The sequence below is a fragment of the Setaria italica genome, chromosome VIII, assembly GCF_000263155.2.
Source record: "Setaria italica strain Yugu1 chromosome VIII, Setaria_italica_v2.0, whole genome shotgun sequence".
NCBI classification, from domain to species: Eukaryota; Viridiplantae; Streptophyta; class Magnoliopsida; order Poales; family Poaceae; genus Setaria; species Setaria italica.
In genome coordinates, this window is record NC_028457.1 from 24,645,140 (window position 1) to 24,660,211 (window position 15,072).

General features: G+C 45.2%; 1 protein-coding gene across 1 annotated transcript; it reads right to left on the minus strand.

The window, feature by feature from the left end:
• Window positions 1–5,574: 5,574 nt before the first annotated feature.
• On the minus strand, window positions 5,575–7,078 carry LOC101764828 (cilia- and flagella-associated protein 91). Its single transcript, XM_004979270.2, has one exon. The coding sequence runs from the start codon at window positions 6,898–6,900 to the stop codon at window positions 5,725–5,727; it is 1,176 nt and encodes a 391-aa protein (XP_004979327.1). The 5' UTR covers window positions 6,901–7,078; the 3' UTR covers window positions 5,575–5,724.
• Window positions 7,079–15,072: the final 7,994 nt, after the last annotated feature.

Sequence of the window (15,072 nt, forward strand, 5' to 3'; positions counted from 1 at the left end):
AGATATTGTAGTTACAACATATTCAAACTGGTTACAAGAGATATACATCAACCTATAGAGTCCTGACGCATATACTCAAGATATGATTACATTATCTTTATCTCTAACAACCTCCCTCAATCACAACTTAGATAAGTTGAGATTGACTTTAAAGTTTTCCAACAGCCGCACAGAAAGAGCTTTGGTGAAGCCATCTGCTACTTGATCCTTGGAAGACACAAAATCAATATCTAGCAATTTCTGCTTTCCTCGATCCCTCACAAAATGATAATCAACTTCAATATGTTTCGTTCCAGCATGAAACACCGGATTACTCAACAGGGATTTTGCTCCCATATTATCACACCACAACTTTGCAGCTTGAGGACTATTAACTCCAATTTCCTCTAACAAAGTTTGTACCCAAATAACCTCAGCTGTAGCATTAGCAATGGCCTTATACTCAGCTTCTGTGCTAGATCGAGACACAGTAGACTGCTTGCGCGCACTCCATGAGACCAGATTAGAGCTCAAAAATACTGCAAAACCTCCTGTAGACTTTCGATCATCTATACTGCCGGCCCAGTCTGCATCTCAAAAAGGCACTCACCAACATGGACGATGACTTGTGTATTTTCAGACCAAGTTTCGTACACTGCTTGATATATCTCAGAATTCTTTTGACAGCTTCCCAATGAACTGTAGTAGGCGCATAAAGGAATTGACATACCTTATTGATAGAGAAAGCAATGTCCGATCTTGTGAGAGTTAAATATTGCAAGGCTCCAACAATACTTCTATATCTTATAGCATCACTAGCACCTAACAACGTTCCTTCATACATAGATAATTTTTCACTAGTAGATAGAGGAGTACTGACTAGTTTGCAATCTGCCATCCCAACTTTCTTTAATAAATCCGAAGCATACTTATCTTGAGTGAGCACAATTCCATCACACACCTTGTTTACCTAATACCAAGAAAGTAGTGCAAATTACCAAGATCTTTGAGAGCAAACGCTTCCTTCAGATCACTGAGCAAGGCTGACGTGCCCTTCTCTATTGAGCTTGCAACAATTATATCATCCACATAGACTAGCACAAACATAGTGATGCCTCCCTTTCTAAAATAGAACAATGATGTATCAGCCTTTGACGCCTGAAACCCAAGTTTAATCAATTTTTCACTCAGTCGAGAGTACCAGGCTCGTGGTGCTTGTTTAAGTCCATACAACGCCTTGTCAAGCTTGCACACATTCTGGCCTTTCTGGATCTTCAAAACCAGGAGGTTGCTGCATATAAACTTCTTGTAATAGCCCATGCAAGAAAGCATTTTGCATATCAAGTTGCCGAAATGACCAGCCACACGAAATAGCAAGAGATAGCACAATACGTATAGTTGCAGCTTTGATAACTGGACTGAAAATATCTTCATAGTCAATACCGTACCTTTGTTTGAACCCTTTTGCTACAAGCCGAGCCTTGTACTGATCAAGCTGCCATCCGATTTCCTTTTAATTTTATACACCCATTTGCACCCTATAATATTCCTCCCTTTTTGAGGTGGAACCAAATGCCATGTCTTATTTCTCATCAAAGCTTCATACTCAGAATTCATAGCATCTTTCCAGTGTTTATCATGCAAAGCTTCATCAAGATCTTGAGGTTCACCAGTAGAGGTCAACAAGCCGTACCTGATCGTACCATCTGTGTACGTTTTATTTTTGCGGATGCCTCGTTGCAATCTGGTAACCGGTCTTATATTTTCAGCATGCGGCAAAGAAAATTCCGGAGCAGATGCGCCTGGCCCTCCTCTGTCCCGCGCTGACACGCTAGGCCCGCCTGGCTCGAGCGCGTCGCCTCCGTCCTGCGCTTCGCGTAAGGCTGACGCCAGCTCCAGCGCGTTTTTGCGCGAGTTGCCGGGCCCGCCTGGCGCTGCAGATGGCGCGTCTCCGTCTTGTGTCTGCGGGCGCGTCCCATGCGTCGCGTGTGAAATGGCTGTTCCGTCTGGTGCAGGCGTGTCGAGTCCGGCTCTAGTGCCTATATCAGATGCAATAAAGCCCTGTTCACCTAGTAAATTGCAACCAAAAATTCTAGGAGTGCTAGATGGTAAATTAGTTAGTTGATCTTCTGAACTACTGCCCCCAGTACTAGCCGTAGGATCAGGTGAAAGAAGTAAAATTTCAGAGCTCAAGCGAGCTCCTGCATTGGGATGTAAGGCAGAAAAGGGAAAGGCATTTTCATCGAATGTAACATCCCTAGAGATGTAAACGTGTCCAGACGATACATCCAAACACTTGAAACCTTTATGAAGCGTGCTATAACCAAGGAAAACACATTGTTTAGATCTGAACTGAAGTTTATGGGAATTATAGGGACGGAGATTAGGCCAACAGGCACAGTCAAAAGTGCGTAAGGCAGAATAGTCAGGCTTTTGATGAAATAAGCGCTCTAGAGGTGTGGCATGATTAATGACTTTACTAGGGAGTTGATTAATGAGATATGTGGTTGGTAGGAATGCTTCGTCCCAAAATTTTAGCGGCATCGCGGCGCGAGAAAGGAGGGCTAGGCTAACTTTGACAATGTGTCGATACTTTTCCTCGACAGCACCATTCTGGTGGTGCGCATGAGGGTAGGAAACGAGATGAGAAACACCAATTTTGGTGAAAAAGGAATTTAATTTTTGATATTCGCCGCCCCAATCTGTTTGCACAGCTTTAATTTTCCGATCAAACAATCTCTCTACTAGGTTTTGAAAATCATGAAATTTCTGAAAAACTTCTAATTTATACTTAATGAGATAGATCCAAGTAAATTTATTGTAATCATCAATGAAACTAACATAGTATTGTTTTCTGCCAACGGACTCAAGAGCAGGACCCCAAATATCTAAAAACACAAGATCTAAAGGAGCACTAGATTAAATTATGGATTTAGGATAGATGCACCTTGGCTTGCTGACACGCATTGCACACATACTCATGATTAGACTCAAGGGTACATGGGAGACCATTATTGCTAACGACCTGACGAACTATGGTAGAAGAAGGATGCCCCAAGCATTCATGCCACCCGGACAGGGACGGCTTGCTGATGCTGAAGGCGTGCTTGACAGAGGGTGGCGACGGAAGAGGGTACAACCCACGTTGACAGCAACCCCTAAGAAGAGTTTTCTTGGTTTCCTAATCCTTAACCAAACAGAAGTTGGGGTGAAATTTCATGAAGGTAGAATTATCGGATGTGAAGCGAGGAATAGAAACAAGATTTTTCTTAGCTTTGGGAACATGCAGTATGTTATTTAGATGAAGATTACAGCTAGGGGTAACAATAGTAGAATGAACAACATGACTAATTGCCACACCTGCGCCACTTGCAGTGTGGATATGATCTCCGCCATTGTACTTCTCACGAGTTGATAGCTTCTCCAACTCGCTGGTGATGTGATCAGTGGCACCAGTATTAGTGTACCAATTTGTGTCGACTCCATATGAACTGGTTGCTGTCGCTGCATGTCTCTCTTCTGGAACGTAATCTTCATCAAATCGGTGCCAACATTCAGTAGCAGTGTGGCCTTTCTTGAAGCACACTTGACAAGCAGGACGACTGTCACTCTTGTTGTAGCCATAGCCGCCACCTCCTTGGCGTGCAGTATTGTTGCCGCCATTGCTGCGACCGCGACCACCAGTAGGGGGCCCACAACCACGGCCACGCATAGCGCCACGACAACGGCTGGTGCCGTGGCCTCCTCCCCGCCCAATCATGTTGACCGAGCTTTGATCTCTTCCATGGACCAGATCCAATCTAGTCTCAAAAGTGAGAAGCTGTGAGTACAGCTCATCCACCGTGACAGGCTCCACCCTCGTAACAAGGGCAGAGACCAACGACTCGAACTCAGGGCTCAAGCCAGTGAGGATGTATTGGACGAGCTTGTCATCGCTGATGGGGCAGCCTGCTGCTGCCATCTCGTCGCTATAGCCCTTCATCTTGGCGAAGTAGTCAGGAACGGATGAATTTCCCTTCTTTGTGTTGGAGAGTGCAATGCGCAGATTGACTGCATGAGCACAAGTTTGTGAGGCAAACATCGCCTCTATGGACCTCCATGCATCTACCGTCGTCTTGGACTGGGCGACGGATGTCATAATCTCCCTGGAAAGAGAGGCGAAGAGGAAGCTGAGGATCTGTTGATCTCGAGCCTCCCACTCTTCAAACGCCGGGTTGGCTACCCAGTTTCCTTCCTTGTCGATGATCTCTGCCGCAGGCTGCTTCATCGCTCCTGTAAGATGACCTTCCAACCGTGCGCCGCGCATAGCAGAGCGAACTTGAGCTTTCCAGATGGCATGGTTTGCCCTGGTTAGCTTTTTGGTGACGGCATGCGCCACCAATGGATTGGAGGGAAACGAAGCTGACGAGCTAGACATGATGGACGAAGAACTAGGAAGGTTTGGCTCTAATTACCATGCAAAATCAGAGGAGCGGATTTGTGGATCAGAACACCGACGCTCAAACTCAGGCTGACGGTGGTTTCGTGTTAATTGGCGCAATACTCAAGGCGCAGGGATTACATATTTATATCCCGAGTTACTTGACCAGGACTCTTCTAGATATTGTAGTTAGAACAGTTTCAAACTGATTACAAGAGATATACATCAACCTATAAAGTCCTGACGCATATACTCAATATATGATTACATTATCTTTATCTCTAACACTAGCTACCAACAGATGGTGACGCCATTGATGCAATCTATAGAATTTCAGCAAAGTAACAGATTCCAATTACCCGCTCTTTTTCAAGTCAGTTTTCCAATTACCAGTCTCATTTTTTCAAAACTTATTCTTTCTTCTTTTTTGAGTTATTTCTGCTCATTTCTTCCGCACCCATGTTATCTCTGTTCCATAGTCTATACCCACTATTCTATATTTTATTCCCCTCCCTCACCCTTTCTCTACCTTCCTAACTCTCTCTCTCCTTTACCGTGCGCTGCTCAACCGCTACTTCTCGCGTTTCCCCGCGCGGCCGGTGGCGCGCGGTTGGCGTCCTGCGGTGCGCCTGAGTCTCATTTCAACTGTTCGCTGTATATTTTTTTCAGTCACTTTTTGTTCCTTCTTTTCCTGAGTTGTTTCTAACTGATTTCTCAGTTGGTTCTTACTTCTCAGCCAGTTTTTAATTGGTGTTGTTTTCTACGCAAAGGCAAACACTGACATGTCACAACGCTATTGGTTAAAAATCTAACTGAAATAATGACTAAAAAATAACTGGTTATTTAATAGCATCTCCCTTCGTGAAAACTACTAAAGAAAATTTTTACAGAAACTGGCACACAAAAGTTTAGGCAAATTCAGAAGAAAATAATGCTAAAGTTTACTTAGCAGTTGATTGATGTGTTTTGAACTGCTCGGTATGAACCTAATGAAGTTTGATGATGCAAGAACCCACGAGTACCAGCAATCCCTGCACGACATCGTTCTGATTTTGAATATGCAATTACTTCTTCAGGACATGAAGACGCCGGATGGCACTCCATAATGTTCCTCAGATATTACCTCTTGACACGAAAACATAGAAAGTTTTTAAGATCGATGCCACGAACTATAGATCCAAGATAGGGCATTGCAAATCACATTGAGAAAACTGAATCGTACAAACCAATTGAAACAAATTTACAAGAAGAGCTCGGATTTCTACCAAACTACAGAAGAAGAAAAAAGTTCAGAAGCAGAGCTATTATTAGTGCTCGGATCTCCCTCAGTCGCTGTAGCATTTGCCGTTGTTGCTCCACTTCCCCTCCTTCCTGAGCTTCTTGGCCCGCCGCCGCCGGCGCTCGGCGTCCTCCACTCGTCGCACGGCGCGCTCCAGCGCGTCCACGCGCTCCGCCAGCGCCCCGATCACCGCGCACTGCTGCGCGTTCCGCTCGCACAGCGCTGCCACCATCTCCATCACCTTCGCAGTGTCCAGGCCGGCGCCGCCGGCCTCCGCCGCCGTTCTGATCTCTGTTCCCGCCGATTCCTGGTGCTGCGGCGCCTCGTGGCACGTCGTCGGCTCCGCCGCGGGCTCAGGTTCCTCCGTCACCATCTCCCACTCGCCCTCCGCGTCCGAACCTTCCGGCTTGTCGCCGGCAAGGTTCTCCGCATCGAGCGCCTGTTTCCTTTCCTCCGCCTCTCCCTGCTCGCCGTCGGCTCCGTCCGCGTCCACCTCCATCTCGGCAGCGGCCTCAACCGCCTCCTCTTCGATCTCGCCGCTACGCTCCACCACATCAGTAACCTCCGAAGCAACCGCGCTCTCGTCAGCCGTCACCGCGGACTCGATCTCCTGATCCGAAGCGGCCACCAGCGCCGGCGTCGCCTCGAGGGCGTCCACGGCGTCCTGCAGCGCGAGCACCCGCTTGGTGACCTTCCTCCGGTACTCCCGCGCGCCGCGCACCGCGTCGAGCCGGAGCAGCATCCTCATGAGCGCCTCCCCGACGGCAACCCGCGCCATCGCGTCGACGCGCAGCGCCTCCACCTCGCGCGCGATCTTGCCCCTAACCTCCTCCGCCTCCCTCTCCACGTCGCGCACCGCCCGCACCGACCTCCTCGCCAGGAACCCGCGCGTCGCCGCCTGCACCCTCAACGCGGCCTCCTCTGCCGACGGCGCCCGCTTCCTCGGCACCGCCGTCGCCGCCGGCGGCGGCATCCTAACCGTCCCGCTCTCAGGCTCCAGGTCCGACCCGACGAAGCGGACGGGGATGGAGACCGGCCTCGACGACTGGACCCTGGGCCGCGGAGCCACGCTCACCGCCTCCGGCGCGGCGTCCGGGAAGAAGCCACCGGCGCCGCAGGGTGGGGCCGGCTGCTGGTTTTGGTAGTACGGGTAGGTGTAGTGGTACGGTGAGGCGTAGTAGTAGTCGTAGGGGTCGTACGCGAAGAATCGGCGAGACGCCATTGCTGCTGCTGCGGCGGACCTTGAGCTTTTCTTGGAAGTTGGAACTGAGATTTGTTTTCTCGCTCGGAGTTGCTTTTCGAATTGCTCTGCGATGAGAAGGGGGTGTTGTGGCGGTGCGCATGTATGGAGGACGAAAGAGAAAGTTCGCGAAGGTGTCTGGTTGTGTTTGGTATGTTCGGGAGTTTCGAATTGCTTGGAGAACTGGGACGAAGGCCGAGGGGTCGTTGTGGGGGTCGAGAAGGTTCTGGAAGGGTGGGGAAGGAGCGGAGGCCGGAGGGGAGCGGTCAGCTCTGAGTGTGGGTCCCGAATTTGTTTTGGTTGTCACGGGTATTGTTTTCAAATCGTTAAATCGAGCCTAGTCGTGGGCAACCGATTAGATGATTAATCGTGACTAGATAGACATTGATTAATCGTAATTAGTTCTAAGCTAGTCGACCACTCGGTCCAGGCAGTTTATAGCCCGATGGGTTGCCACTTTTAGGCAGAATAGTTGCATCTGCAAGTCAAACAATGGGACATGGCAGTCTATACAGTCTATAGCTTAGTTAGTTGCCACTTTAAGACAGAGAATCTATATCTGTAGGTGAAACTTGGGAAATACAAACAATCAACCACAACAAAAAGCTAGATAAACAAGAAATTTTCTCGCCACTTTAAGACAGAGAATCTATATCTGTAGGTGAAACTTGGGAAATACAAACAATCAACCACAACAAAAAGCTAGATAAACAAGAAATTTTCTCTCTCTCACTCATGTTTAGCGAATGGTGGCAGCTGCAAATCAGGCTATGAAAATAACCAATCTTCACACAAGGTAGACTTGGTACTGAGCTGGAGCTCAAATTATACGCTCCAGGACTAGTCACTTGACTAGACATGCTTGATTAGTCGTGACTAATCGATGATTAATCGCTTGATCGATCGACTAGGTAATATAATCGAATCGAATTCCTGATCGATCACTACTAGAGAACTCGGTATTAGTACCGGTTCGTAGACTGCATATCTCCCAAAAATGCATCCAGGATTAATCCGTCAAGATAAAGGGGGTGGTCTTTTATCACGGGTCCCTCAACCAGGATATAAAACCCTCCTTTAGTCCCAGTTTGTAAAACCAATCGGGACTAACGGGGCTGCCACGCCAGGCGGTGGACAGACCCATTTAGTCCCGGTTGGTGTTACAAACCGAAACTAAAGGTCTCCTCTTTAGTCACGGTTTGTTTTACAAACCGGGACTAAAGTGCGTGCGTACAGCATCATGCAGGCACCTGCATGGCGCCTATAATTTCATGCATATCTCACATACCCTTTTAGTTAACCTTTAGTAGTTGAGAACTTTTTTATAGTGAAATCAATCAAACTAGTATATATATGATGATCTTCCTATCGAGGTGCTGGGAGCGTCTCCTTTTGGATTTACCACCTCGTTCACCAGGAATCCAATGAGACTTTCACATATTGTCGCTACTCTTTCCTTCTTCAAGAGTCCCAATTGAATATTCCACATCTGTAATTTGGATACATATATGTGAATTTTACACGAACAATTGTAGAAAATAAATAACTATTAATAGTTTTATTTTACATACTTTAAATTCGTGCTTCGTGGCCTTGTTGGTCTTGGGTCCTAATAAATTGTGCATGTGCTCACAGATATAGTAGCCACATAGATTATCATTCCCAGGTTCCTGTCTTAAGCACTGTTGTGGGGAAAAACATTTAAGTTATTAAATATTCATGCTATAGAATGTACAAAATGTGTATACTTCATACGTACCGAGAAGTCTGTTCTCCATGTAACTTTTCTTTGAATTGACCTGATTTGTCTACCCTAATGAATTCTCTCCATGCTATGTGGATTAAAATAATGAATGATATAGTGTTAGGTGAAAATTTAGGAAACAAAATTTTGTATAGAGATAGAGGTCCAGAATTATTACATGTCTAGCGTCTGTTGAACGTCTTGGTACTCCTTCGGATCTCTCCTCAACGAATCGAAGACAGTGACGTGACTTCGATCAATGTTAATAATAATGAGGATCCAGTGAGAGCTGCGTACATAAATGTTCATATATATTAGAGGTAACTAACATTAATCAGGTAAGGAAAAAGAAAATGAATATAGACGGTATGCACACACTTACTTGAAGTTGTATGGAAGTAGTATGTAATCCTTTAATTTTTGTCTATCTAAAGAATTGTATACTGCCAGCAACGTTTTGTCTGGATAATCTCGTATCTGGGCTTGGTTCACTATGGATAGATCCATGAAGCCAATATGGAGGTACGCTTCAGGTTGGCACGTCTGAATTAGCATCCTATATAAAATGGAAGACGAAGTTAATTAGTACGGCGACGCATGCAAAAAAAATGATATGAGCCAACATTTACATGTACATATAAACGGAAACTTATAGAGTCCAGGCGCTCATCAGAGAGACGTCTAGGGCACCATGATGGTACACTTCGTATATATCCTTGAATCGTAGCCACAGGACTACCTCGCCTTCGCTGTGAAAATCTATTAGTTTTATCTTAAGACCCAACATGCCCCTCTTGTCGGCAAACAACTTCATGTACCATTGATGGAATTCATACATCTTTGTTGATAGCTTCTTTAGCGAATCAGGGCTAACCATAGGCTTGTTCTTCTCATCAACCTTTACTTCTCATCAACCTTTAATAATGCTCGTTCATAGTTCAATACTAGTGGTTGACTCTTCTTGGCTTGTTCTTGCTCTTGATGAATTTATATAATTCTCTTCGATTTACTAGCGGTGGCTCCATCTCCCTTACTTTTCTTAATTCCCTTTATTCCCTCAACCACTCACTAGCTTGCACTTGGATTTCGGTCTAGTGTTCCTCATGAGTCATTGCCTCCCAGTGTTCTTCAGGAGTCACCTCAGGCTCCTTTGTTTTCTTCTTACGCTTTCTTGTCTTGGGAGGCGGTAGTCGCGACTTCTTAAATGGTGCTCTTAGTCCCAGCGAAGGTGATCATGGAGGGGTGTTGTTGTCGTCATCGTCGCTACAACCACAAGGATGTGGTGGAGATGGAGACCTTGATTGTGGAGCAGGTTGTGGTGAAGATGATGGTCTGGATGTTTGAGGAGATGGTCGCTGCTGTGGATTTGCGGAGAGTGGTCTTGAGCTCTGAGGAGGTGCCTCCACGCCGGAGATGATGATGTATCGTTTGCGCCATAAATGACCCCGTGAACCACTTCTCCTAGTCTTGTTGACCTATCGCCTGCTGGGAAGTCGAGCTCTAGACCTTTAAATTGGCTATCAGGGATTCTCTCTACGCCAACACTGGCATAGCCAGGTGGAAGCTCCATGCCATGGCATGTATAATTTGGCAGGATTGACAATGCACTCCCGTACGCCACCTGGATATTTTAGAAGAAATGAAGTTCTTAAACTTCAAATTGCCAAAGCACTCCCGAGGCTCTGCTGCATAAATATTATGTATATATACGTACCTTAATGCTGAGGTTGCTGATAGGTACATGCAGCTCACATGTGGTGCGTTGCGTGATGGCATCCACAGGGAATAGTTGCTCTCACATAGGTAATCCTGGCGTATGTGAATGCACAGCTGCTCCCGAGGTGTTAAGAAGGGCTGCCAACTGCGTCGGCTATTCGTCTACTGCCTCCCTCTTGCATTCTTACTTCTACAGATTGCAGTTTGGATTCTATCGTGCGATGCCACATGTCATCCTCTTGCTCCTTTCTTCGGTTCTGCCTTGTGTACTTGCCCAAGTCGCCTTGGAATGCGAACTTCCACAGAACAAGCCCGAACCCTCGGGTACGTACTGGGTGTTCGGGATTCCCGAGGGCCATTGTGAGCTCATCATTCTCTCGGCACATCGTCAACGTCCCATCCTTAACATCTTTAATAATCTTGTCAAGCTTTGTGGCCGCTTCACGTAACAGGTCATCGAAGACCAGCGTCCCATCATCTGGGTTTATCTCACCTCCATGAGCGTAATACCAATTTTTCGATCGTTCGGGCCAATCAATTGTTCCTGGTATGATACCCCGCTCAATCAGGTCTTTTTCCATCTAATTCCATTTGGGAATTGCTTTGGCGTAACCACCTCGCCCTAGCTTATGATGGTACTCCTTCCCCCCAGCATTGCCTGTGTTCTGGGTGACCTTGTTCTTACTATCTTCGGTGCTCTTGTATTGTACAAATGCCTCCCCGTGGTCCTTACACTATGGATACACAGTAAAATATGGAGTTCGGCCCTTCTTAATGTAGGTGGTATCCAACATCTTCTTGAATGTTTGGAATTGTGTGACCATCTTCTTCAGTGTCCATGTTTTCACATCATTTTCAATATATCCGTCGGGAAATATGAAATGTTTTCTTAACTTCTTCCCACAGCATATTCTTTTCTGGTTCCTGGAGCGCGTATGGATTAGTCGTTTTGAACTTCCATTCCCTTATGCTGATGGGCACGTTCTCCCTTACGATTGCCCCGATCTGACTCACGTACTGTGTTGCCACTTTTTGAGGAGCAACCGGCCTGCCCTCTTCTGTAACTTCCGTGATGATAGCCTTTTTTGTTCCAGTCTTCACCTTGGAAGGACCTTGAGGCTTCGGACGATGGTTCGTCGATCCAGAGGGCTAACGGTTCAAGATTCATTAATTAATTAGTACATAGTAATAATGAATAACATCATATATTATATATACAGAGGGTTAAAATATGATCTATACCTCATTGGAAGCTTCTGCCACGGTAACGTTTTGCTAGGGCTCGGGCTCTTCAATACCTTCGGCAGACAGGTTGAGAAACATGTGTACTTGACTACCCTCTTCATCGGTGTACGCTATGGGAAGGTTGGAACTACTATCATTAGCAATAATTCGCTCCATTAGATACCTTCTGACCTCGTCGTTTGCCATCGATCTCAACTACTTTGTACATGAAATCATATATAGAACAACCATGAAAAAAATTCATTTCAACAAATTTTTTTGAAATATAAAAAATGTAATATTCAAAATTTAATATACAAAATGTAATATACAAAATGTACTATGCAAAATGTAACATACAAAATGTACTATATAAAATGTAACATACAAAATGTAATATATAAAATGTACTATGCAAAATAAAATATAAAAAATGTAATATAAACAATGTAATATACAAATTGTACTAAATTTCAACTAATTTTTAAGCATTTCAACAAAAATTTGTAAACATGTGTACCAAAGTTCAATTAATTTCTAAGCATTAATTAGCAGTATACAACTATATTCCACAAACAATTAGAAGTAACCAAATTTCTAAAATTAATTTGGGCCGGGGGGACGGCCGGACTTGGAGGTGGGCGCGTCGGCGATGAGGACGCACGGCGACGATAGGGGAGGTGGCCGGCCGGCTGGTGACGGGGATGGCGGTCACGGCGACGAGGATTGCTACGACGACGGGAGGAGGTGGCGCCGGTGCGCGATGAGGGGCACGCGCAGAGGTCATGGCGACGGGGATGGACGCGCCGGCGGCGGCGACGGGGACGGAGAAGGAGGCTGGCGATGATTGCGAGCGAAGATAATGGCGGCGACGATGGAGATAGAGGAGGCCGGCGAATAGGATGGGCCGCCGGCGGTGACGGGGAGCGGCAACGGCGGAGGCAGGTGACGCGCGGGACGAGGACGATGACATGAGAATTTTGCTAAGTGTTGGATGGGGGGAGTGTAGAAGACGCTATAACTTTTATATAGGACCCCCCTTTTGCTAAGTGTTGTAACTACAACCGGGATTAAAGGATATTTAACCCCGGTTCCTAATACAAACCGAGATAAAAGGGGGCCTTTTATCTCGGTTTATGATCACCCGCGATAGAAGGTCCCCCCTTTTATCTCGATTTATGATCAACTGGGATAAATGGGAGCCTTCTCCTATTTTTCATCTAGTTTTTGGAAATTTATTCGATTTATGTTTTCACTGGATTTCAGGATGCAAAAAATAAGATATTTACATATTTCAGACATGCAAAAATATATTAAATTAGCAAGTTTGTTTGCAATAAGTTTTAACTAGTCATAAATTCTATACTATTTCTTTTTCTTCTATTTGGAAATTTATTCGATTTATGTTTTCACTGGATTTCAGGAAGCAAAAAGTAAGAAATTTACATATTTCAAACATGCAAAAATATATTAAATTAGCAAGTTTGTTTACAATAAGTTTTAACTAGTCATAAATTCTATACTATTTCTTTTTGCTTCTATTTGGAAATTTATTCCATTTATGTTTTCACTGGATTTCAAGAAGCGAAAAATAAGAAATTTACATATTTCAAACATGCAAAAATATATTAAATTAGCAAGTTTGTTTACAATAAGTTTTAACTAGTCATAAATTCTATACTATTTCTTTTTGCTTCTATTTGGAAATTTATTCTCGCCGGTTGGAACTTGTAGGCATCAGATCTCGCTGGGTTTCGCTGGATTTCATGAAGCAAAAATTAAAATAAAACTATCCATCACATTGCTAAAATTTTAGATAGAAATACACAAATTACAATTTCAGAAGCAAACAACATGATACACTATGACAAACTCAAATATTGCTGAAAGTTTACATAGAAATACACAAATTTAAACTTGAGAGCAACAACAACATGATACACTATGACAAACCATCCACTAAGTAATATCTAGAAGGACTTCAAGCATCCTTGGGAAGCGAAGACGAAGGTTTCGCTGACGCAACCTCATCATGTGGTTTATTTGTACCTCTTGCAATGGTAGTACTTATAAGTGGACCTAAAACACCCGGGATTGGCAGTGGAGCATAACGACCACCAAAAGGAGGTTCCTGACCCGCCGCAACAGCATCTTCAAGACATCTTTGCAAATAACGAAGCATTGCATTCTCCCACGCACTCATTTTCTTCAGCTTATCGTGAGGGCCAACTATGGTTTTTCCCTTGCCGCGAGAGGAACGACGATCTCCCCCACCATCGCCACTACATCCAGCATCAGAAGCCATCTCCATGTACCACAAAATATTTAGCTTATATTTAATTTACAGATAACTATATTATTAAAAAATTCAATATTTCCCACATAACGTACTTATTCTAAAAATGGCTAATTGCATACCTGTGGCGGATCCACTTCGGATTAGCTTGATTAAATAGGATTAAGTCCCTAATATGCGACACTCATGCCTTAGCCAAGTTAACACGAAGTGCCGTCGGATTTCATCTGATTTAACCACTTGAACAGGACCGAATTAGCAAACTCACACGAAGGTGAGCGGTTCTAGAGAATACAACAAGTCCACTGAGTTAAACAATCTTACTATTTTTGTTCAACATTAAAACAAACATCAGAGTTTTACAAGGTTCAAAGGAAACGACAAAAGGTAAAACAGGCGAAAGCTAAACGTAGGGGTCGGGCGTCCTTGGTGAGGCCTGCCAAGACGTCAGTGATCCCTCTCCTCGCCGTCCGAGGAGGGATCCCACTCAACCGTCCAACCCGGAGGGAGTTGGGGCGGCCAAGTGCCAACAGAAGAAGGCTCGGGAGCAGCAACTTCACCTAAAAAAGAAAGCCACAACAAGGCTGAGCTAGTAAGCTCAACAAGACTTAACCGACCGGGAGTACTACTTACTCCACCACTTCTAGACATGCAAGGCTCTTTGGCTGATGGGTTTGTTTGCCAAAAGCACTATGTAGATCCCTACTTTCAAAGTTTTAGCTCAGGTTCTAAGTTCATTATCCGGTCTAAGTTAGCAACTTACTCTAAGCAAACATAGAACCAACCAAAGGGTATATATCATCATCAAGACCATGTCATCATCAGATTCCTTTATTACTCAGTGTAGCATAGCGATCAAGCAGTCTCAAACTGTGAGAGGCAGACGAATCGATTCGAGTTTTTTAACCATGCATGGTGAACCTAACCTCACAACATCCGCGCACCACCAAGGGTCGCTTCCTGTGTCGGCCTTCCCCATTAGTCCCCTAACCCGTGTCGGGCCCATTTCCTTTGGTGCAAGGTTCCACAGACCCGGCCTCTCCGTTCTGTGACCACGCTTGCCACCACCTGCGACAGCAGGGGAAACTCCGTTCCAAGGACAATGGGGCGACCGCTCACGTCTAGGTTCAATCCGGTACTAGGCTTCCTCATCCCATAATAAGTATGAGGTTAG